Raw genomic sequence first — 24,731 nt, forward strand, 5'->3', positions numbered from 1 at the left:
GGCTTACCCTCAGATAGCAGGTCAACTACAAAAAGCCTAGTAAAAATCCTGTGTCTCATTCGGAGCTGTATTGCTAAGTTGTAATAGTTCAACCGTCCTAAAGTCTTGTAATTCCCACCCTTCCCTTCCTTTGGAGGTTTTGTTGTCGTTCTCAATAAACACGGGCTCACCGCTTCTTTCTTCCTTGATTTTCTTTCGGTTTAAGTCTCACGGCGACTTCCCGGCTTTGGTATTTTAACGAAAACTTGTATATTTGATTGTATTCCAGTACCTACCGGCCGATAAGTCAAGTTCCTAGAACGGAATAATTGCCTACACCGTTCCATTAAGTTGCACAATGCTGGCCGAAGGTTTGAGCTCCTAGTACCGTGGAGTGTTAGGCCGTATTAAGTTTGTTTCTTTTGATAGGCTTGGATAAATTCTGCCGGCAGAATAAGGCATTTTCGCGCAGAATTTGAGCAGAATAAGAGAAAATCAGTGGCACTAATGATATGCATAACGGTTGTAAGAAAAATTTAAAACGAAATAAAAAGCAAATGGAAAACCTTGTGATTAATTTCATTATAATATTTAATAGCTACAACGCACTCACATTAAAAGTAAGATGAATTACAATTTAGCTACGCATAATGAATATCTTATTAGGCTCAGGCTCCTTTCTAAATTTGCGAAAATAAAAACCGCCAGAAGGGCCGAAGTTTTTTTCGGATACCGAGCAGAATTCCAGCAGAGTAAGGGTGTCCGAGCAGAATTTTGAACAGAATAAGAGATTTTTACGAAAACTGCCGGCAGGCAGAATAAGCCATTTTACAAGCAGAATTTATCCAAGCCTATCTTTTTTGCCCGATCCAGCGCGCGTACAATTGCGCCGGGTAGATAAGTAAGGCTTTATGGTCACGCTATGGAACTCGTCCGCCACGCCGATCGCGGTCCTTTGCGCCATATTTTTTGTTGCCGTGTTTTTATAAGTCCTTAATTTTAGCCTAGCTAAAAGAACTGCGACTAATTAAACTAAATTATCTAACAACTGTACTCAACAAAACTATGCTTCTGGCGAATACCGTAAAATTCCGAAAATAAGCCCCGGGGCTTACATTTTTCAAAGGCCCTTTTTGAGGGGCTTATTTTTTGAGGGGCTTGTATTCGGAGGGGCTTATCTTCCGACGGAAATTTGCGTTTCAAAATCGATTGGGCTAGTAATATAGTTGGAAGTAAATTTACCGTTTTTGCTTTGTTTTAATTTACTTTGTATTTGAGGCCAATTTTCCAAGTACAAACCCCCGAGAGGCTTATATTTGGAGGGGCGATTTAACGGAGGGTTTTTTGCGTTACCGGTTTGGGGGGCTTATATTTGGAGGGGCATATTTTCGGAATTTTACGGTATATCACCTCAGCCATACTTGAAGGCTATCGAGTCCATCCATTGATACGTCTAGGTCGTGTGCACATCAATATCGTTTTTCCCTGATGATGCCGTTGATCGACGAAAGCTTGGATTGTTATTTTATTTTCAAGTCTGTTTAGGGCCTCGTTAGAACTATTTTTATTTTTCGTTTTTTAAAGTTTAACTTCGATGTCAGAGTCCTTACATTTAACTTGAAATTGAACAAGATACAATGCGCAACCTCTTTAATCAAGCAAGAAACTGAATAGTTGAACGACTTTGCCCTTTTTCGCTATTTCCAATTTCGCAAATTGCTATTTTCGCAATTGTCATGGGTATACTGACCGATCTAATACGGACATTGTTCATCAACGATATAAAAGATACTTGACGTTCCATTGAGTTTTGTTTAAAAAGGTGTTTTGAAATCAGTCACTATCAGACCTTTTTTATCAGTGCCGGAACCAGACCTTGAGTAGCCTGAGTATCAGGCGTTTCTGAAGGGAAAGGGGGACGAGAGAAGCGAAAAAGGGAGAGAGCGAAAGATGAGAAATCCTAACCCTAACCCTTCCTTTCTCTGCCCCCTCCCCTAGCCCCTTAGGAAGGCCTGATACTCAGGCTAGACCTTGAGATAAGCGTGGAGGGGGGCTGGGGGGGGGGGGGGGAGCGGTCTCCAAAAAAGAATTTTTGACCTCGGTTTGGTCGAGAAATAAGGGGGCCCCTCCCCTGGATTCGCCGCTGTTGATAACATAAAAACTGCAATAATTCATGGTAACGGATATGAATCAACCTCCGTATATCTTAGGAAAGGGTTTACAAAAACTCCTAACAGCTTAGACGAACGCAACGGTTATCCGTAAACATTTTAGCCACACCCGAAAAAACTTGTATCGTCCGGGTGAACGTAGTCCTGAATCAGGACTGTTGTTGTTGACAGTGACTGACTTTTTCGACAACTTGTTTTGGATGTTTTCCCTCGACTTGTTTAAAAGATTTGTTATATTATTATGTATATAACCTCTACTCGCCTCGACTATAGCTGTCGCTAACTACGGGAATCCCGAAATATTTGTTCTTTTGGTAAAATTTGTTGAGAATTAATTAATGAACTGAACCGTGAACTGAACAGAACTGAACTACAGCAGGCGTCAAATGAACCCTAGCCACGCCCAACCTTGTCCCCAGGCTTTTTCCCCCCATTTTCTTAGTTTTCTTCGCAGATTGGTCCAATTCTAATTTTACCAAGAACGTCCCCACTCCTTTCACAAGGAGTGGGCCTCCTTATTGGTAGCTGAGCTTTGCACCAACTACCAACTACCTCGGGCTAAGGGTGGATGGGTATATGTATGGTGTCATTGAGTTGGAACAAGTAGCGTGACGAAGTCGGGAAAGAAGGCAAATCGCCTGCTTGCCGTTTAACAACGCAACATTCACTCCACTCCGCTCGAAATTCAAGAATGTGCGTATCAGACCCTTGTTTGACCCTTGTGCGTCCTATAACCAAGTATTCAAGTACAGATTGGAATCCCCATACCACATAGTGAGTCGGTTCAAAGGCGAGCGGCCAGATTTCCGTGAGATTTGCGTTTTTAAAAACGATAAGACTATCAGAGATCCACAAATGTGTCTTCCTTAATTGATGAACCTAATTGGTCATCGCTGTAAGAGAGCGAAGAACATGGATTGAACTTTCACATTTTTATAAGATGCAGTATAATTTGGTCGCTTTGCCCATTCCTAGTGAATTATCTCTTAATACCTCCAGTACCAGAGGAACTGCCATAGCATGACATAAACCCTTTGATTTTTGCGCTCCCTATACCTGTGTGCTGTTTCAAAATTAGGTCGCATTTAAGACCTTAGTTATGGGTTTTTTTCATCATTTACTGCCTTCCCGATTGCCACGATTAGCCTGTGCATTTGGCAAATTTAAAACTAATTGAAGTAGATATTAAGCCCATTCGCAGGATGTAAACGGGGTGGAAAGATGTAAGCTTGTAAGCGGTGCCAAAAAATGACACTGGTCGCTCCCAGGAGTGTTTTTGCCACAACTAAAAAAACTCATGGAGTGGGGCTTAAATCAGGCTGAACTGAGTAAAACATCAGAAAATTGATCTTTATTATTATGACTTTTTTATACCTATTACCGGTTTCCTATGCATGACATACAAAATTAATTACAAACATAAATCTACTCACGGCGTTATTTTTCTAAGAATTAATTTTAGTGAGCTCTTCCAACTCAAATTATTAGCTTAGGTAAACTGAGAACTATAATCTGCAATATTGCATATCCTTGCAGCAATATCAAGCACCTTAAGTGGTAATTTCCAAATGTTACTGGAAAAGGTATGCTTTGCCAGGCTGGACAATTTCCCATTTAGTAGGAGAGCAATACTTTCATTATTACTAAAATTATGGCTTTCATCTACAATTCGTGATATTAATTACAACTTTGGTCCGTTGAGTCAGTTGACATGTTGTGCTCAACTTCCTTTTTCTTCTCTCTTTCAATGTTGGCTTCAAAACTGGAAAAATCCACTGAAAAAAAACTTTACCTAACAACCATGGAAAGGAGGAAGGGAGGAACCAGGACTGTGTAACCCTTGTTATAATTTGGTAACCAACAGTAAATAAATTAAATTTGCCAATAATTGCCCTTAATGTACAGTGATAAAAGCAGTAAATTTTGTTTGATAGTAAATTAAAATTCAAACAAAAAAAATGTCTTACAGTCAACCTATAAATGTTTATGTGACCCCCAATTTTTCAAAAAATTAGTTATATAGCATATCAAACATAGAATTCAAAATTATGCCTTTACCCAGCCTAGTCCCCATGCGTTTTTGGCTCGGTCATTCCTGGACTCTACCATGAGCTGTGACGTCACCGAGAGATACTCGCCGAGAACGCCGTTCTCTCGCCCGCTCTCTCCCAGAGTTCGCGCGGACAATGGATCAAGAGGGAACGCCTCGGGACTAGGCTGGCCTTTACCCAGTCCATGAAAGGAAAAATGCTAGGAGCCCCTATGGCCACAGCTTTTTAAAACTGGGTTTAATTTTAGTAAACCTTCTTAGCCAGACAATGAGATGTCCCTCATTTTTCTAAGGGATAAAAGAGTGAACAAAATACATGAACAGGCATGAAAATTCCTTGCGGGAATTTTTCACGCTCGTTTGCATATCTTGCCTACTGTAGCTCACCTTCCTTATGGGTGGCAATTTTCATGCACTCTCTACAAATCAGTATTGTCTACTTCTATGCTTTACTGTCTTCTTTAAAATTTCACTTCCTTAAATTGCATTTAAAGGTTGTATAAATTTTAAAATGTAAGATTACTACAATGTTGATGACAAAAAAGATGAAATGTCTTTAGTTGATTTTCAAAACAATTTTCCCTACTAGTACAGTATTTTTTAGAAATTTGAAGGTAAATCTAAATTGACGGCTTGGCTTAAAGTTGTCGAGAGCCTAAGAAGATGCCATGTCAAAATCAGGGCGAAAACAAAGTCAAACTAAAGGGAGACCCACCTTCCCCCTCTTGACACCGGTAGCGAAAGTAACCTGATAATGTTCTGCCGCTTCCTGGAACAATCAGCTTGAAGAATTAGCAAAGCTAAATTTGCTTGAAAACAAGCAATCAGGTCAGAAATAAGCCAAAGTATAAACGACAAGAAAGGGGAGCGCCCGTCCGGCATCTTGAATAAGTTTCTAATTTTGTACGGAGTAGATTTGAACTGATAGTGTGTCCTCAGCGTTTTCGTTGCCGTTTTCGTTTTCGTCGGATACGAATGGACGGAAGCCGTATCCGTAAAGAAAAAGTTGCGTTTTCATAACAAAACGGATACAGGGCCTAAATCTGATAACAGCGTAATTTTTCTTTAACTTTCAAAGCGACCATGATGAAAATGCTAGAATATTCCTAAATGCCAATTCGTAAAGTGAATAGGGCAATGTGAAGGGTAATATCGTGGTATTCCATCTACAGGCGAAATAGTAAATGGAAAATCCACCCAGTGAACAGAACTACAGCAAAGTGCATAATCTCATTCATATTCCTTGACATCTTGGCATAGAACGTTTCCACTTGACGTCAAGATGGCCATATTTCTGTTCCAAAACATGGGTTACTTTCTTTATATATAGTATTTTATGCTGCTGTTCCATTTTTGCTTATTCCTCCACGATTAGTATCTAAGTTTGTATGGAAACTGGCGGAAGAAATAGGCCTGCAAATTGGCATCAAAGCGCTTTCCTTCCTCGGTTCTCCGGCCAACGGCAAAGAAAGCAACGCCAAATACTCCCGATTTTACACAAATCGAAACCTAACGGAAACATTATATCATTGATCTGTAACTTTGAGAAGGATCAATGTACTTAGTATCGAACTTAACCGTGCACAACGTAAAGGTTCTGTAACCGGACACTATTCGCATATTTTGAATTCGCAAAATCCTGCAAAAAAAATTTGGTACATGCCCAATAACGAGACTGTGTTTCTTCAAGACATTTTATCTTTAATGGACACTTTTTTAATTCTCATGACTCAGTAATGTGCAAACTAATGACTGCTATTCTTTAAACTAGGTAATTGCAATGTTCATCAGGGATGAGTTACAATATGCCGTCTAACGTTACGAGTAACTCGGTGTCAATCGTAACTAAACAAAAGAAGAAATATTTAAAGATATTAATAACTATGAGTAATTTGTATTCTTGAATGAGGCTAGCATAACCTAATTTTCTACAAATAAGATGCATTGTTTTTAATGTAAACAAATCTATGGATTCATTCTGCAAACACATTTTTCCATTAATCAATATGTATAAAACTGTACGCTCAGGGGCAGATCTAGTGGGAGTGTGCATTATTATATCAATCAATATCATTATATCAATCAATCAAATCAGCATATTTATTACTCTAAAATATACTTCATGTTCAAAGGACTCGAACGTTAATCGTAATCATTGGCCAGAATTTGCGTGCATTTTCTAACAAAGAACTTGTATTTCTACACGCCTGTTTCCCACATAATGTTCTACAATTGGGTGCCCAACTCGCCACCGGGGTGGTCTCCAGTGTGGTGCTCAGTGTCCTGTCCTTCAGAATTTTGGGTTCTTTCATTTTGGAGGGGAGTATCGATAGAGGCGTGCTTCTTCAAAGTAGCCCAAGTTATAAATGCAGTAATAAAATACAAAGAGGAGGTTTTAAGGAGTTCGTCTGCAGCACTAGTCTGTCCAGCTATTGAGGGCCCTGCTAGAATTACTATGAGAAAAAAGGACACCACAGCTATACATCCAACTATACAAACAAATATAGCCCTGATACCTCTGAAGCGTTCCAATAGAGCAAAGGACTTAAAAAGGGCAATAACTCGGTTTGGGTCATCATCATTGTTTTGACTGTTGTCATCATTCGAGGCAGAACTAGAGGGAGGATTACGATAAGAATCCTCTGGCAATATATACGTTCCCCATAAAAAGTCTTGAAGTGTATTTTCTCGCTCTCTTATGTTATAACCGTTTGGGTAAATTACCTCCATGTAAAGGTACACTGCGTAAGTAAATGCAGCGACAATGGAGATGATAAAGAGAGCAATAGTTAAACCCCATGACGGATTGATTCTTATCCCAATTACAAGCCAGCAACTTATATAGCATATCGATTTTCCTCCAAATACATAATGCATCGTTAATCCGGCTCCTATATAATTATGATGGGGTAATGATACGTTGTGAGTTGGCACATACAAAACGCATGCTAGCAAGAGCCACACTAATATGAAAAAAAAAGACAAATAAAAAAAAGGTGAAGCAGATGAACGAGAGTAGAAGGAAAAGAAAATTGCAACATGAACATATACAGTGCCTAGTACTGACAAGAAGTGAATCGAAAAACACATGGCACTTCCTGAGTTTTTAATCTTCCTGCCACTTAATCTGTAAAATTTGTTCATGTCGATTATCGCCGAACTGACAATAAGGCCGGCGCTCATTACAAAAAGATTACATGCCCATAACATTTTAACACTATGTCCTTTGGTGTCACTGAATGTAGTGTTATGACCCTGTATAACACATTGAGCTGAGTTCAAAGATGGATCTCGAATATCCGGACTTACAGCCAGATCTTGCAGCTGTAATTTAACAAAAAGAAAAGTTACAGTGATTTGTGTTCATTTTTAATAAGGATATTATTATTGACTTTTATTGATTATCATAATTTTCATTATTGATATCCCCGCCACCCGTCGCCTACCACCTGTCACCCATCACCCGACATCCGTCACCCGCCACCCTGGGAGAAGTCCTGCCGCATTAATATTTCCTGAACGAGCTTTCTATGTACTATAGCTTTCGTAATGCCGCCAATCTCATCCCCAGTTTCCACAATCTCCGCTAGGACCGCCTGGGAGCATGACTTTTCTTTTGGAGACAGTTGCATTTTTAGAGTCTCGCAGCTAACGCAAGCGGGACTTAATAGCCGAATTACAGAAAGTGAAGGGAACAAATGAAAGAATATTAAAAATGTATGTATGCTTGGTGGATGTGTTCTTCATTTTGAGGAGTATCTGCAAGGAACCAACACCTGTTCAAGTGTAAGCATGAGCATGATGATTCTGAAACTGTGCCGATTAACAGGAAAATGTTTTAAAGAAACGCTACGAGGAGGTAATGATGTTAAAAACCTAGAAATATTTTAAATGAATATAAAACGAGCCTCAAAGAGGCCGAAACAGCTGCCTATGGCTACAATCCCGCTCTGTTTTGAGTTCTTTCGGTGTCGTGTTGATGTCTTGCAGAGTTAATTTTCACGTAGTACGATCAGCATTGCAGTATTCTGCTTGCAGAATTTAATATGTCTAATAAAACAGCCATTGATTTTGGTTTTCGTTTACCTGGGGACGAGGTTGAGTTGCGTAGTTACTAAAACAAGGAATGACCTACAATGACCTACAATGACCTACAATGATCTACAATGACCTACAATGACCAACAATGACCTACAATGACCAACAATGACCTACAATGGTCTACAATGACCTACAATGATCTACAATGACCTACAATGAGCTACTATGACCGAACGTGTAATCCCTGTAATGAGCTAAAATGAAGATTTTAGAAAAAGATTAAAAAAAAAAGATCAGGGGACGTGTGTCGTAGTTACTAAAACAAGGAATAACCTACAATGACCTACAATGATCTACAATGATCTACAATGAGCTACTACGAGCTACAATGAGCTACTACGAGCTAAAATGAGTTAAAATAAGCCCTACAATGAGCTACAAAATGACAGACAATGATGTTTGTCGTGTGTCACGCTTGGACGTGACACTAGGCTTATAGTATTAAATTACCAAGCACATTTTGAAAAGGCAAAACAAAACTTGTTCCTGATCTCAGGTAACTTGAGAAAGTTGAAAATAGAATATTGCAATCGCGTTTTTACCGGTATAGCACTATTATACCCTGTATTGACGGAAGTCATACAGGCACTCCCTTAGTATGGGCCGCTGAGCAGGATATGGATTTTACTGACAGTCGATTTTACTACTAAGCGTTACAAACAGAGCATCCTGTTAGACCAAAAGCCATTTAAAGGGTTTTATGATGTCTTATACAGGCCAGGGTACTTAAAAAAAAATAAACAATTTTTCTTTTGAACAGAGTCAGAATTTGAAGGCCTTCTTTGTTCATCTCTACCCTTACGTCCCTTGAAGATCCCCCCGGATCGATTGTTGGGGTGACTGTGTTTGTTCAATTTGTTTGAAAAAAAGACAAAATAAAACTAATGCGGAAGGTTGCAAGGGATGGTTTGGACAAAAGTCACAGTATCATCATACATGTATTATTACACTGTAAATTTATCTCCAAGCGCAATAATTAGAGATGCTGTCATCGTTAAATGGGCTGTCATGCAGTAGACTAAACGCGTTACGTTTACGCACACATGTTCCCTGATCTTTTTTTTGTCTTTTTCTAAAATCTTCATTTTAGCTCATTACAGGGATTACACGTTCGGTCATAGTAACTCATTGTAGGTCATTGTAGATCATTGTAGATCATTGTAGGTCATTGTAGATCATTGTAGGTCATTGTAGATCATTGTAGGTCATTGTAGATCATTGTAGGTCATTGTAGGTCATTGTAGGTCATTCCTTGTTTTAGTAACTACGGGTTGAGTTGTTTTGGTTGTGAAAACAAAAATGGCGGGTACCTCACTCGTTTCAAGAGTAAGAACTAAAGCTGCAAATAGGCGAAATAATAGCTAAAAACTTAGCAGAAACAGCAAGAAGGCAACTCGGAGGGCGACATCTGCTATTTGCGGAGCTGGACAAACCTAAACGTACACTATCGAAGATGAACTTGACATCGATGCAGGTAAGAATGTTTTAGCTATGTTTTTAAACTAGAAATTATTTTGAATGAATAATAAAGCAATCAATGAATTCGTCTTTCGTAGGATATGAAGAATTAAGCAGATCTCTGAGACTCAAATTACTCACACTCGGGGTGGGAGACAGTCTCTTAACTTGCTCCCGTTGTTTTCTTTCTCGGGTATAGCCTGTTCCAGGCGTTCAGATAGTGGGGAGCGGTGCGAAGTAAAAAGGAGCGCGAAAAAATAAAAGCGAGGGAGGAGGAGAGGTACCTCTCTCCCCAGTCCCCCTCTACTTTGTGAATTTACGGCCGTTTTCCTTCGGTGGATCGGTCGAGCCGCTTCGCTGGAGTGCCCAACCCTTACCTTCGTCGATGTTAAGTTCACCTCGATATATAGTTCATGTATAGAAGATAATAAAGGGCTGTTCAGGTCGGGAAATATATTCCAAATAGCAGATGTTGTCCATCGAGTAGTCTTCTTGCTATGTTTTCAAACAATAGTTCGTCTTGAAACGAGTAAAATGTTCCGCCGACTGTTCGGCCATTTTTCTTTTCACAACCAAACTTAACCTCGTCCCCAGGTCTTCTTGGTTTTAATTAACAGCGCATTAACCTGCAACTGTGCGGCACTTTTGACGTCATCGGTTGATTAATTGGAAATTCTTCCAAATTTGGTCAACAGTAGCTGGTTATGGTGAATTATGCGCGTGCTTTTAGCTAATTAGAAACCGCGAAATGTTTTGAATGAATAATAATGACTGTTAAGCAATTTTCGCAGCACAGTCCTGGGGGTACTCCCTTATATAAGCTGTATAGGTATGTGCCGCCCCATCGGGTTTTTTGGTGTTTTTGCGCCGTTTTGGTATGAAAACGCCGGTACACTTTGCCTATTTTAGTCTGGGATCGGGTATGGTTCTTGAGGGAACTACGGGAGTGTATGAACGTGAATTATCGTTCAATTCAAAATCAGTAAGAAAGAAAGAGAAATATGGGAATTCGAAATTGCGGATTTGAAGAATTTTTTGTTTGAGCTCTAATCTAAGTAATGATAACATAATTTCTGCCTAAAGACCAGGTCTGAAGACGGGTATGGATTTTAGAGGTCTAGGCCGGGTTGTTCGAAGCTGGGTTCCGGGTTAAGATAACCCAGTCGATAACCCAGGGTTAGTGCGAAATTTTGGAGATTGGGAGATTTGGAGAACCGGGCGGCACACCCCACCAAGAATTCCCAGGAGTACCCCCCCCCCCCCCCCCCACACACACACACACACACCCCTGCGGTAGTACAGGGCGACCTTTACTTATTCAGACAAAATCTGCACTTACTTCAAATATCGCCCTTGTAAGAAATCCTTGTATTATTTCCTTTCTTTTCTCTATGTTCTCTGATAAGTTGCAACAAAATGAAGGAATTTGTATGTTGAGCTCTTGTGTTCTAGACGACACAAGAATGGAGCCAAGAGACAACATTTCAAGTGGCAATGCAGGAACAATAGAAAACAGACAGTGTATACTCCAGATAAACTGTGCTGGTGTAGAGTTGTGTGTTTTATTGGGCCCATAAACATTTACTCTGACAAAAAATGATGGCTTTCCTCCTTCAGGATACAAGGCACGGGATATGTTAAAGCTGTTCTCGTTTTTTGTTAAGCTTTTGTAGACATGTTCATACGTTGAACTGCAAGACGTTGAATTGGTGGAATTCATGCATTGCTTGATGACATCTGCATCCTCATTGTCTTCAGCAAAAGACAGCATAATGAGAAGGAAGCAACACCAAATAATGAGCCCAAACTTTTGCACTATGTGCATGCTTGTAATTTCTCTCTTCAGTTCACTGAAAACCTCTTGGAAATGCTAAATAAAAAAGAAACAACTTTACTTTAAGCATCAATCTAACAATTATTAAAAGGCGGAAAGCGACATTTAGTCGAACGATCAAGGTCTGCAGTGACGGAGGTGAAAAAAGCCCTACCTCCTGGAAAGTACTGCTCAATCTTACCTTTAATGGTTTTTAAGAGCCCTTAAAGCAAAAATTTGGATAAATGCAAAACAGAAATCGTGTTTGAAACTAAGTATTATTGCAGCACAAAGTTAGTAACGATACCTTGGCGTGGTGCGGAGCAACCTTTGCCGTTGATGTTTTAAAATATATAGATCCTTTCCAACGCTGCAAGTGATGTGGTTCGTCGGAACCTTACTGATTCAACTGTAAGGTAGCCTTTAAAGAAACATTAACCCGTTTAAAAAAAGCCTAGAAGCTTATCTCCTAGCGGTACGAAGTTCTCGCAAACAGTTACTGAAGATGAATAATGAACGGTTACGCCTCAGAAGTACGCTCATTAACATGCAGATTGTGAAACATCATTAAAGTTCCGCGCATTTTGTACGGTCTTCAGAAGAGAAGTGATGTGTAAAGAGGTCCTTCTAAAGACCACTAAAATAAGTAATTAACTCTCTAATTGAGCCTCGAAGTACCGAAGAGTACACTAAGCAAGGGCTTTTACACCTTTTAAAAAGTTACGGAGCACGCTACACTGACGCTAAATCAAATTGTGCAATGACCCTTCGAATGTGTTGTGATCTCTGTGACTCCAGCGGACTTCACACGGCTCAAGAAGACGTATGAATAGAGTACATTGGAGCGGTCAACATTCGATGATTTCTTATATGTATTTATTTTTATAGTCAGTATAACAACAGGCCTGGATAATGAATAGATTTCTCGGAATTTCGACTTCCGGCTTCAAATCCAGACTCGTGCCCAGTCGCTGTCGGTGGAAACGTAAATGTGAGAGACCATTAGCAACGATCAGGTCAGAAAGGCGTACGAAAAATTGGAAAACAAGGGTAAACACATTTCTCCTTAGAAAATGTGGAAAAGTTCTCATCAACAGATTCTTCTACAATGTTACCGCAAATGATCTAATAAACGTCCAGGCCCCGGTTCCTGGAAAGCCGACTAGCGCAAATCGAGGATTAAATCTCGCTAATCGGGGAATAAATTTTATCCCACGATTAGATACTGTTCCTGAAAGCACGATAAACATTAATCTAGGAAAAAAACTAAGTGTTTAATTTAACCCACCTAGCGAAGTCCATTAAGTCACTTATTGGGGGAAAAAGTTTGTAAAAACAAACAAAATGGCAGATTTACCGTTGCTACAAATATCACAAATACGTGAAAAAAAAAAAAAAAAAAAAAAACGGTTTCGACAGCAAGAAATTTTTCGTCTCGTCCGAGTCCTGATGGTTCCGGCAGTCAAAAGTTCGAGGACATGGGAGTAGCCGTCCTTTCTTTGGAACATTTTTAGATAGATAGATAGATAGATAGATAGATAGATAGATAGATAGATAGATAGATAGATAGATAGATAGATAGATAGTTTATTAATAACCGATTTGCAATTAAAAGTTGAATTATACGATTATTTACAAAAAAATGAATATTGATAATTACATTAAAAAGACAACAAGTGATTTAAAACAGCAAATAAGGACACTATATATATGTTCTAAAAAAATATATAGAAGAGGTTTAAAAATCTACTAAAACCGTTCAAGCCTTAAGGGCGTTAAAGGTAATAAAACTACTACGAAACCTGTTCGTCTTAAAAGCTGGCTTAAACTTCCGCATATTTCTTAGGTTAAAGGTACATGTGTTGCGAGCAGGAAGAAGTTCATGGAGCTTGTTCTGTTCGTTCTGTAAAACATTCTTAAATAGTTTATCAACTAGTTCCTGGCGGCGGTCTGAAAGTTTAGTTAGGCCTGATTCAACCAAGGCCTCATTATATGAGCAAAGAGGAAAAATGATGCGCATAGCCCGCTTTTGTACTCCTTCAAGTTCGTTGGAGAGGTACACGGGGAGGCTGTCATGAAAGACAGAACACGCCTACTCTGTGATCGGACGAATACAAGTGCAGGAGAAAAACTGGACTAACTCACGGGTACCAAGACCAGAGCGTTTAAGCTGAGATAAGCTATACAAGCGCTTTTTAGCTTTCTTAATAATGGAGTCAATGTGACAATTCCATTTCAAATCATTGGAGATGTTAAGGCCTAGTATTTTGGCACTAGTAACTAAATCAATAGGCATGCCATTAACAACAACTGGATCGAAAGAAGTAGGGTTGTTAGCGTTAAAGTTTAGAAGCAGTTCTTTGCATTTCGTCTCGTTTAGTTGAAACTTATCCACGGTCGCACGGCTCGCACGGCTTGCTAGGGTGTCAACAGCAGCTTGAATGTGACTGTCTTGGTTCTTGCTTATCGTCTCCGAAATAGTGGTATCATCAACGTACTTCCAGAAATCAGTTCCAGGAACATCCATCTCGTTGATCATGATGATAAACAGCCGCGGCCCTAGTTTTGTACCTTGAGGAACCCCCGCTGGGACCGGGCCCCATTCTGAAAAGCAGTCGTGGCCGAGTTTAACACGCTGTTTGCGCGCGGTGAGAAAGTCGGTAATCCATGAGATGACAGCATCAGGGATGTTATATGTACCCAGCTTCCTGACCAAAATGCGGTGGTCGATGAGGTCAAAAGCTTTTTTAAAATCAAAGAGAATCACCCTCACAGACGCCCCGTTACCGTCAGTAGCACTGTACCAGGCATGAGTCATACTAATTAGGGCTTCGGTGGTACTTGAACCGGGAACAGTGCCAAACTGCCGAGGGTCGACCTTAGCGAGTACAGCTGGTTTAACATAACGATCAACCACAAAGTCCTCAGCCAACTGGGAAAGGACAGGTGTAAGTGAAATTGGTCTCAAGTGTTTGTTAACGTCATAAATAGGGGTCTGCTTAGGAATAGGGGCAACGTTGGCGAGCTTCCAGGACTGGGGCAGACGAGCCTCCAAGTATGAACAATTAAGAATATCAGTAACCACTGGAGCCAATAAGTCCGCGATCTCTTTCAAAAGCCAGGCGGGCACGCCGTCAGGCCCAGAAGCTTTGGCAGGATTAAGGGCGATGAGCTTCTTTAGGACACAGAACTCAGCAACCGTTGGCGTGTCGGTGTATTGCACGGCAACCGAAATTCCAGGATCCAGTGGAGTAAAAGAGTTCATTGGTGCAAGAAAAGCATTGTTAATGACGTTAGCAAGGGCCGTACGACTAGAATCAGGCCCTGAGTCAATATGCTTCAAGACTAAGGTCGGATCTGTGTGCGTAGCTGATTGCATCCCGCCAAGTGACTTAACTTCTTTTCACAACCTACGCGGTTCACATTCCCTCAGATGTTCGACTTTAGACTCATAGTATTTAGCACGACAAGACTTCCGTAAGCGGAACGTTTTGTCTTTAGACCGATTTTTTTTGTAAAACAAAAATGAACGATATAAAAGAAACGACTTTTAAATGAAATTTGTTCAAAAATCTTAACGTCTTTTGAAATCGATTATTATCACACCCGTCAGTTTAATACAAATATTGCAATAATTCGGCCCGGTAATAAGCTAAAATAGGAATAACACAACCTCCGAAAATCGGCATTTACTTCGTGAACCAGACACTGATGACGTAGAACAAAAGAACAAAAACCATAATACCATGCAGATTTTTCGCTGAACAGAAAACAAAGAGGTCTTTTGCTTTCAGTACGTCATCTGTGTCCGCGGTGCACGAAGTTTTGACCCGAAAATCTAAGGGAAGTTGGCAGAAAAACTTGCGAACTTGGACGAATGTCATTGCTGAAATTTTTAACCTCTTTTGAAATTTCTAGGCAATATTTGCTCCAATCCCGTTAGCATATTCTGGTACTGGAGGCATCTGAGAAACGTCGACATTTTATTATACAGATAATCGCTTGCGATAGTGCTTACACTGAAAAATTCTGGCTTCCTGCATGGCAGGCCTAAATTCTTCTGCCTTTCTTTTCGCAACTGCATAAGCTGCGTACAAACTTTTCAGTGAGAATATATTTTATAAGAATATCGAGGCTGACATTTGCAAAATTTTAAGAATATATTTTTAACAATACACCGAGACTGTCATCACTGCAAGAGCGCGAAGAACATTGATTGAACTTTCAATTATGATAAAATCCAGTATAATTTAGTCGCTTCATTTGCCCTCTCCTAGTACAGTGGAACCTCGTTAACACGGTCACCAATAGGCCAAAAAAAATTGGCCGTATTAACGGGTGCCCGTATTACCGAGGTGGCTGTAAGGCGGGGTTCCACTGTATTAACGAGGGCTTTTTTTTACAAGAAAATGTACGGCCGTTTTGCCAAGCGGCTAAAAAAGTTCCCTGCTAGCACTCTCACGACGATGCAAACGACGATTGCCTCGTCGTGAGAGACCTCTGCTAGCAGGGAACCAAAAAAGTGGCTGTAATACGAGGTGGCCGTAAGGCGGGGTTTCACTGTAATACCCATACTACGTCCAGTACCAGGAATTCTCATACAGCATGACATAAAACCTTTCTGCTACTTCCGTAGTTTGGTCTCATCTAAGACCATAGTTATGGGTTTTTTCGTCATCGTTTACTGCCTAGCTCCCCGATTGTCACAATAACCATGTGCTTTTGGCCATTTTTGAACCTAATTAAAGAAGAGAAAGCCCCTTCGCAGGATGGAAACGGGATTGAAAGAAGTAAGCGGTGCCAAAATATGAAACTGGTCGCTATGCCTGGAGTGTTTTTCCCACAACTCCAAAAACATTTATGGAGTGGGGTTTTTAAAACATGACATGGCACGTCGTTTCAATCATCGCCAAAAATAAACCGCATGCTCACCACAAGACCATTTGCACACAATGAAAGTTTAATTAAGATTCTTATTTTTTTCGACAACTCTGTAGTGTTCACTTACTCCAAAGTAATCAACGCTTTCAAGCGATAGAATTCGTGGACCGACACGTTTCGGAAAAGCTCTAAATTTAATCTTTCCTAAGCTTTCGTCGCAAAACATGCGTGGCTTCGATCACGCAATAGACTGTAAAACAGTCCGTATTTTTGGATATTCAAGTACGCGCGAGCAGTCAAACAAAAGGTCTGGAACGAGGCTGAAAACAGAGAGCGAGGTTTTTTCTCTTTCGCCTCACAAGCCCTACGGGCGTGTGAGGTTCGCGCGCTTCGCGTGCGTAAGATTCTTACGGCACGCTTTACCGATTTCTTTACTGATTTTGAGAAAAAAACCCGACTGTTTTGCAGTCTAATCACGCAACGATTCTTATTCCTAGTTTCCACGGTCTCCCCTAGGAACGCTTGGCACAACGATCCCCATTTGTGTACAGATTATGAGTCTCGCTGCTTACGCATGCAAGCGAGACTAATTAATTACAAACATAAATCTACTCACGGCGTTAGTTTTCTAAACATTAATTTTAGTGAGCTTTTCCAACTCAAATTATTAGCTTAGGTAAACTGAGAACTATAATCTGCTATATCGTAAATCCTTACAACAATTAAAGCACCTTAAGTGTTAATAATCCAAATTAGTTGCTGGAAAACGTATGCTTTGCCAGGCTGGGCAATTTCCCATTCAGTGGGAGAGCAACACTTTCATTTTTACTAAAATTATGGCTTTAATGGTCATCTACAATTCGTGATATTAGAACTTGGGTCAGTTGAGTCAGTTGACATGTTGTGCTCAACTTCCTTTTTGCTCTCTCTTTCATATGTTGGCTTCAAAACTGGAAAAATCCACTGAAAAAAAAAAACATTACTTGACAACCATGGAGAGGAGATAGCGAAGACCCAGGATTGTGTGACCCTAGTAGGTGTCCTTGATTATAGTTTAGTAACCTCAAGAGAGAATGAGCTAGCACATTATCTCTTGGTAAACCTACAGTAAATAAATTAAATTTGCCAATATTAAATGGCAAGCCCTTAATGTACAGTGATAAAAGCAGTACATTTTGTTTGATAATAAATTAAAATTCAAACAAAAAAGACTGTCTTACAGTCAACCTATAAATGTTTATGTGACCCCCAATTTTTCAAAAAATTAGTTATATAGCAGATCAAACATAGAATTCAAAATTATGCCTTTACCCAGCCTAGTCCCCATGCGTTTTGGCTCAGTCATTCCTGGACTCTACCATGAGCTGTGACGTCACTGAGAGATACTTGCCAAGAACGCTGTTCTCTCACCCGCTCTCTCCTACACTTCACGCGGACAACAGATCGAGAGAGAACGCCTAGGGACTAGGCTGGCCTTTACCCAATACATGAAAGGAAAAACGCTAGGAGCCCCTATGGCCACAGCTTATTAAAACTGGGTTTAATTTTAGTAACCAGCCAGACAATGAGATATCCCTCATTTTTCTGAGGGATAAAAGAGTGAACAAAATACATGAACAGGCATGAAAATTCCTTGTGGGATGAAATTTTCACGCACGTTTGCATATCTTGCATACTGTAGCTCACCTTCCTTATGGGTGGCAATTTTCATGCAAACTCTACAAATCAGTATTTGTCCACTTCTAAGCTCTACTTTCTCCTTTTAATTTCACTTCCTTAAATTGCATTTAAAGGTTGTATATATTTTAAAAAATTAAGATTACTCCAATCTAGATAACAAAAACGATGAAATGTCTTTAGCTGACTATTAAAAAAATTCTTCCCACCAGAAGATAAGAAATACGTACATGAGGTACAAAGTAGAGAATTTGCAAATTGATGTTTGATTACAGTCAAACCAAGTCAAGCGTACCCCCCAAGATTCTATTAATGAATTGATTATTTTTAAAATGAACCCGTTAGTCGTTCCCGTAACTGGTGTCAAATTCAAAGCGGTATTTCTGCATGCGTAATGAGCAGTGAATATCTTACGAGAACTTCTCTGTATTTGGTCAGATTCGAAATCTTTGAATGGATTAAGCTTCTTAGAAGACATTTACATCAATTTCAGGAAAATGGAGCTGGTAGAAATCTCATAACTGCCTCGCGTGTGAATTCATGGCTCATTACACATGCAAGAAAGCAGAGATCAATCTGAAATCTACGACTAGCAACGGATTCAACTTTTGAATAATAAATTCATTAATGCATTCTTGGGGGGTACGCTTGGTTTGACTGTAAACTTCTGCACTTCCCTTTATTAACTCTTCCATTGCAGAATGGCAACTCTCCACCCCACCAAAGATGTACTTGGGTGCAAGGAGAGAATGTCTACAACAGTGTCTTGTCTAAAGACGCACCCAAGTAATAAGTACCATGATTATTGACAAGTAAATAAGACACAAGTGTTACGACTAAATTTTAAGACAAATGAACGACTAGACTACATAATATGTAAGAGTTAACTTTACAACTCCATATTTTCTACTTTCAGTTTCATGAACTGCCATATCTTGGTTGAAAAAACACTTTTTTTGTCAGCATGCAGACCTGGCATGGCATTTGCTTCAGACCATCTCTACTAAAATATCCTGCAACTTGGTTGTTGACTCTGAGCATCATATCCATAATATGCTCCCTTTCTGCATGCTCCTTGAACACTTCAAAAACTGAATTTATGAACCAAGAGCCAAGAGAAGCCTGACGGTAGCTCTGATGACCAGGTGCAGAAGCAAAGCAGATGAGAAAATCTGCATCAGCTGGCAAACTTCGATTTGAAAATACCATTGGGTCACTATCACTCTCCACTGGCACTCTATCTCGTTGATTTCCTCGACAAGCTTGAATCAGGAAAATCTTTGGTTTACCCTCCAAGGAAGGGCATTCATTGCGACGAAATAGTGAAGTGATTGCTTCAATATTAATCACCTCTTCATCTGTTCCATAGATTCCATCTTTTGAACCATGGCTTAGAATCACACAGACAAAGCAATCATACTTTGAGAAGTCTTTTTCTGCAGTTTCTTTCAGTAACGACAACATTTCACTTCCAGTCTGGTTGTTCTGTACTCGGGATCGGAAGCCAAAGTCATCAAACAGATTTGTCAGATTCCTAACATCATCATTCGATCCGGTTCGCTCAACATCAGCCCTCTGTGGGAAGATATAGTTGTTTATTACCAGGACATAACCAGATCTTGCTATATAGATCATGCCATTATCGGCAGATTCTTGACAATGGACATGAGCTGTAAATAAAAGCAGAAAAGAGAAATTATTAAAGAAAGCTCATCATTCAGCAGGGTCAACTGTACATACAGAGGGTCCTGCTGTGACAATCTTCAGCCCCAGCTCACAGCTAGGCACTTGGGTTAGGCCATTGTCTAAATTGACCAGTTACAAACCCATTTTACCTCGAAGGACCTAGATTAACAGGAATTAAATTGCTATGTCATATATGCCTATACTAAGAATACACCTGAAACAGGCCACCTGGCTATGTCACCAGTCTCCTGGTCTCCCATACATGTCACCAATTCTCCTGGGTAAAATGCTCTTTTTGAGCAAATTCTGTGCTTAAGTTTAGAATTTAGCCCATTTTTCCCCAAAAGTCAAAATTTTTGGACACATATTACAGTTTACTAGAATTTGCCACTGACCATCTGTCATCACAGATGGAAATTTTGATGAATGCAAAAAGAAGACAGGAGCCCAAGGCTTCCATTTGGAAACTGGAGTGTAGTTCTCAACACATGTCTGTTTGCCTTAATGTGCGACCAAAGTCAAAGCTGCAGCAAAAATTTGACTCCTTTGAGACTGTGATCTTTTGTTGTTCACAGATTGACAAGTTAGCCACCTCTTCTCCTTTCTACCAGCATAATTTTACTTTTTTGCTCACTCCACATTGCTCTGACGAAAGAAGCTATGGATGACTGAAGAAGGGGGAAATTGCAAGTCCCAGATTTAAGATTTCCGGCAGTTGGGATCTCTGCTATGTATATATAATCACTGTAAACTTTTTTTTATTATTTTGTCTTTATAGACAGGCACACCCAACCTCTGCACTCAGCCCAGCCATGAGTTGGGGAGAATTGCTGGCACACAGCAAGACACACATGGCTGTTTTCTTTGGTCACTATTACATATGAGTCTCAAGGGTATTAATTATTATTTATTTTGATAAATATTAGAGTACCAGGTCAAAATATTGGTGAACTTACAAGGTCCTGTGGGGGGTACCTCCTCTGAGGGTGGTTGTTGTCGTGGACGTGCTGTAAAATCAATTCAACAAATGATATTAAAAAAAGGAAAGTTGCAGTTAATTTTTATTTCAGTTAATTTTTGTTTTTCCTTTGTCTTAGCCTGCATGGCAGGCGTTCGAAAGGGAAGGGAAGGGAGATTTAGGCGCGAGAGAGACGTGAGGGGCCTGCAAGTAGGGAGGGACAGAAACACTTGCCACGAGACCACTGTTTTTCTTGTTTTTAACATCCACCAGGCAAAGGTTAAAATCCTGATTGTCAGTCTTCAAAACATGTCAATCACAGCCTTAATACCCTAATCTGATTGGTGGAAATCAACATCACACTACTGAGTAGCTTAATCGATCTTTCAGTTATCATTTAAAAATATGTTGCTAGTGAAGCATGATGACATTTCTGTACGGAATTCTTTGTGAGAATTAGAAACTGAAGGTATCAATTTCATCTTGAAGGGAGAATAGAAAAAATTAAGCAGTTAAAAGAACCGTATGAAGGAAAAGACCTATCAGCTAGATGAGTTTTACTGACTGGTTTTGAGAAGTCTCATCTCCCAACGGCTTGTTTTACTCATTAGAAAGAAAGAAAGAAAGGAAAAATCATGCTGCCCGTGTGCTTGTTATCTGCTGTTTGACCTCAAATGCCTATCACGCTGGCTACACTTTATCAACAACCAGATTGTTGAAGACGAAGTGACCTATAATCCTTAATGATTTTTGGTTTGCGGACTTCTTCTTGCTGGTTACAGAGAGTCAGCAAAGTGTTTTTAATTTTTCTCAGATGCAAGTTGCGAAGTCCAGCACGATTCCTTCAGCAAAAGACGCAATAGATATATGCTGTATTTTATATAACAAGCCACGCATCGTTGCAACTTTCTTCTTTCAACAGACGAACGAACTTTAAGGTGTGTCAACTGAATTTTGCGGTTTAAGAAATGTGCTAGAAACGTGTGTAAATGAATTTCCAGTCTCAGACGTGCACTACAGCACACGATCAGTATTTTGAAATTTGTTTAGTTTTGAAAATCGACAAGTCACTTTCAAGATTCGGAATTCCCGTGAAAATTGCTCAATAAGTTTTCAGAATTGTCTGCAAATCTCACATGGTTTCAATTTTTGCCACGATTTGTCCTTAAAAGTTTCACAACTTTCTGTATTTCAACGCAAATTATGTTCGTAAATACAACATTACACGGGTAAACCGTATCTGACACCTAAAACTAAGGCAACTAAATGAAGTGCAAAGACTTGCTTCCCTTCAAGAAATTCGCAAATCTTGCTAAATTCACTTAAAGAAACCGGAAGTGAAATATTCAACCACAGTGAGAGATTTTTCTAAGTTAGGAACTTCATTTTCTTACCATCGGTAGATGAAGATCCAACATTCAATATAGCATTATCTCCAACTACTATGTTTCCGGCGCAACCAGAAACAACAGTATGAAATTTAGACATTGGATCAGACAAAATACAGCCAACGTCTTGCGGTCTTGCCAGAAGAGAAAATCTGTGTAAATGGTCAGCGGAAACAGAATATACGTCATGTACTTTCACATGTTGCCGTCATGTACTATACTTGGGACCATGGGGATTCCCCCTAGAGTCTACAGTTCGCAGGCTGGATTCCCCCCTATTTTCTAAGTTTCCCAGAATTTTGAAAAGAAAAAAACAAAAAACAAAAAAACAGAACCAGAAATATTTCAATTAAATTACACGCGCCTCTCGGGAAACACAGTCTTTCGTGGCAGTCATGAGATAACCCCCGTGTCTAAAATTTATAACCCCTTCCCTTTCAAGTCAGTCAAAAAAATAAATAACAGCCTTTTAATGCCCACGTCGTCTCTAACACCATGTCCTCTAAGGTCAAATTATAACCAAACATCTGGACTACATTTTTAGAATTTAAATGATAAACGCATCTGTCCGCGCATTACCACGTGCATAAACGAATCAAAGTAACTTTTTTCCCAAGTCAAACAATCGTTTCCCTCGTCCAAAACAGGAATTAGAACACCATAACTTGAATATTCTTTCTTCTTTTTAGCCACCTAAATCTTTCACAACCCTTGGCAATGCGAAATAGTGATACAAATTTTATTTTTTCAGCATAAGATTCTTTCATTTATTCATAATTAATCCATATACCCTTGAATTACATAAAAAAATGCTTCATAATCACGAATATTCATATCTCAAATACGTTTTGTTGTCTTTTAAAAAGCAATGACTGATTCAAGTCTAGTGTCTTGAGAGTCTGTAAGTCTATGGTACTGAATGCGTCTGATGAGCAAAATGTGAACCACGAGTTACATTAAAACATAAATTAAATAATTTTAAAAAATATCTTTAAATTTTATGGTATACCAGCCAAATTCTTTCAAGCTTAACCACATATAGGTTGAAAACAAGTGAAGACATCTAGGAAAAATTAATATTAAGTTAGGGAAAAGTATTTCCTTAATGTTTTCATAACCTAGCTATATAAGAAAAGAACAATATTTAAGTATAATGCAAACATCATTCCCAGAGGGAGACGAAGACTATTAGTGTCAGGACATGGCACAGATCTCTGCCAGTTTTCACTAACTACGAAAAAATGGTCATTATTTTCAATGATTTTAGAAAATGGTGCTGTTAGGAGTTAAATTAAAGGGGAAGACAAATTCTACCTAGAAAGTCAGTTGTCTCATACACAGAACGTGATCTGGGTTGGGTTGCAAAAAAAAATCTTAAGATTAAGGAAACTTGTAACTATTATTTCAGAAAAGTAGGTTATTGTTTCAGAACAAATGTTAAGAGCCCTCTCATCTTAACCATTTAAACCTTAAGATCAAAATTTGAATTCTCATTTGTTGCCCCTATTCATTTCCTACAGGAGTAATGGGGAGAAGTTTATAAAATATCAAGCCAATTCATCTTGTGTTATCATGTCCGTAATTCTCATGACCACTCTGTTTTACAAAGCATTGATATTACAAGGAGAAATTTGATGCTGATCACTCTTAGGGCTTATAACGGAACGGTCCCAGCATCTCAGGGAGTCCCAATAACTAATTGCCAACCTAAAATTAATGTAAATGATGATATGTAACTTATCTTATTTACTAATAAGGCTAATCAGTATTTCTTATTTTGGGTTTTTGATTTGACATTATTGTGACAGACAGGGTTAAAGGGCAGTCCATCAATTTACTACGCAAATACTTTCCCTGACCTTTTCCAAAATTTGGCAGATTGCATCTGACAGAGTTGATACCCAGGTCATCTCTTCTTTCTCTAGTGATAGCTAGATGGTATAATGGAATTTTAGTCTAAGTATGAATACTACTTTAATAAAAAATTCTATAAAAATATTATACATATGCGGTGAGAATTTATATTAGATATCTTTAATAGTACCTATTTGTGGTGCTACTTGTTTATAAGAATATAAAAAAATTGAGTTTCAATATAAAATTTTAGAATTTTTTATCCATTTTATTACCATGTAGGCAGAGCCTCTTTTGTGTTTCTTTTTTCTTGTTTGAAGAGTAGACAAGATCGCGAGGCACAGCCTGAGTTGCATCAAGCCTTTGAAGTTAACACAGCCCAAACTTCTGGACTAGCCAATCTTGTTTTCTCTTATCAAGCTGTTTATTTTTTTTTCCGAGTGCGAGCATCTATTTATGGTAAACTCATGTTCACAACTAAGCTCATTGTACCAAGTGCATGGCTATTAGGCTTAACTGGGACAGGCCCAACAAGGATCTTACTTGATTCACGCAGTCTTCCTTGAGTATGCCCAAATCAAGGAAGCAAAAAGGCTCTGCCGGCGGGGTACAATTTTAATAATAATAATAATAATAATAATAATAATAATAATAATAATAATAATAATCTTTATTTCTTAAGATAAAATTACATATCCTAAGTTACAATATAAAC

The 24,731-nt window shown here is 39.2% G+C and overlaps 1 protein-coding gene across 1 annotated transcript; it reads right to left on the minus strand.

Annotated features, from left to right (window-relative positions):
* Nucleotides 1-18,832: 18,832 nt before the first annotated feature.
* LOC140922830 (caspase-3-like) lies at nucleotides 18,833-22,317 on the minus strand. The gene is made up of 3 exons (XM_073372857.1): nucleotides 22,169-22,317; nucleotides 20,773-20,823; nucleotides 18,833-19,800 (listed from the first exon to the last, which is right to left on the minus strand). Exons 1-3 carry the CDS (start codon nucleotides 22,260-22,262, stop codon nucleotides 19,049-19,051), a joined length of 897 nt encoding a protein of 298 aa, XP_073228958.1. The 5' UTR covers nucleotides 22,263-22,317; the 3' UTR covers nucleotides 18,833-19,048.
* Nucleotides 22,318-24,731: the final 2,414 nt, after the last annotated feature.

Source organism: Porites lutea, chromosome 13 (assembly GCF_958299795.1).
Source record: "Porites lutea chromosome 13, jaPorLute2.1, whole genome shotgun sequence".
In the NCBI taxonomy this organism is placed as follows: Eukaryota; Metazoa; Cnidaria; class Anthozoa; order Scleractinia; family Poritidae; genus Porites; species Porites lutea.

Bases quoted from the DNA above. Each gene is read 5' to 3' on its own strand.
- LOC140922830 (XM_073372857.1), bottom strand. From the start codon at position 22,262: ATGTCTAAATTTCATACTGTTGTTTCTGGTTGCGCCGGAAACATAGTA. The intron at 20,824-22,168 runs GTAAGAAAATGA...TTGATTTTACAG, and splicing joins TGGATCTTCATCTACCGATG to CACGTCCACGACAACAACCA. The intron at 19,801-20,772 runs GTAAGTTCACCA...TTTTATTTACAG, and splicing joins GGTACCCCCCACAGGACCTT to CTCATGTCCATTGTCAAGAA.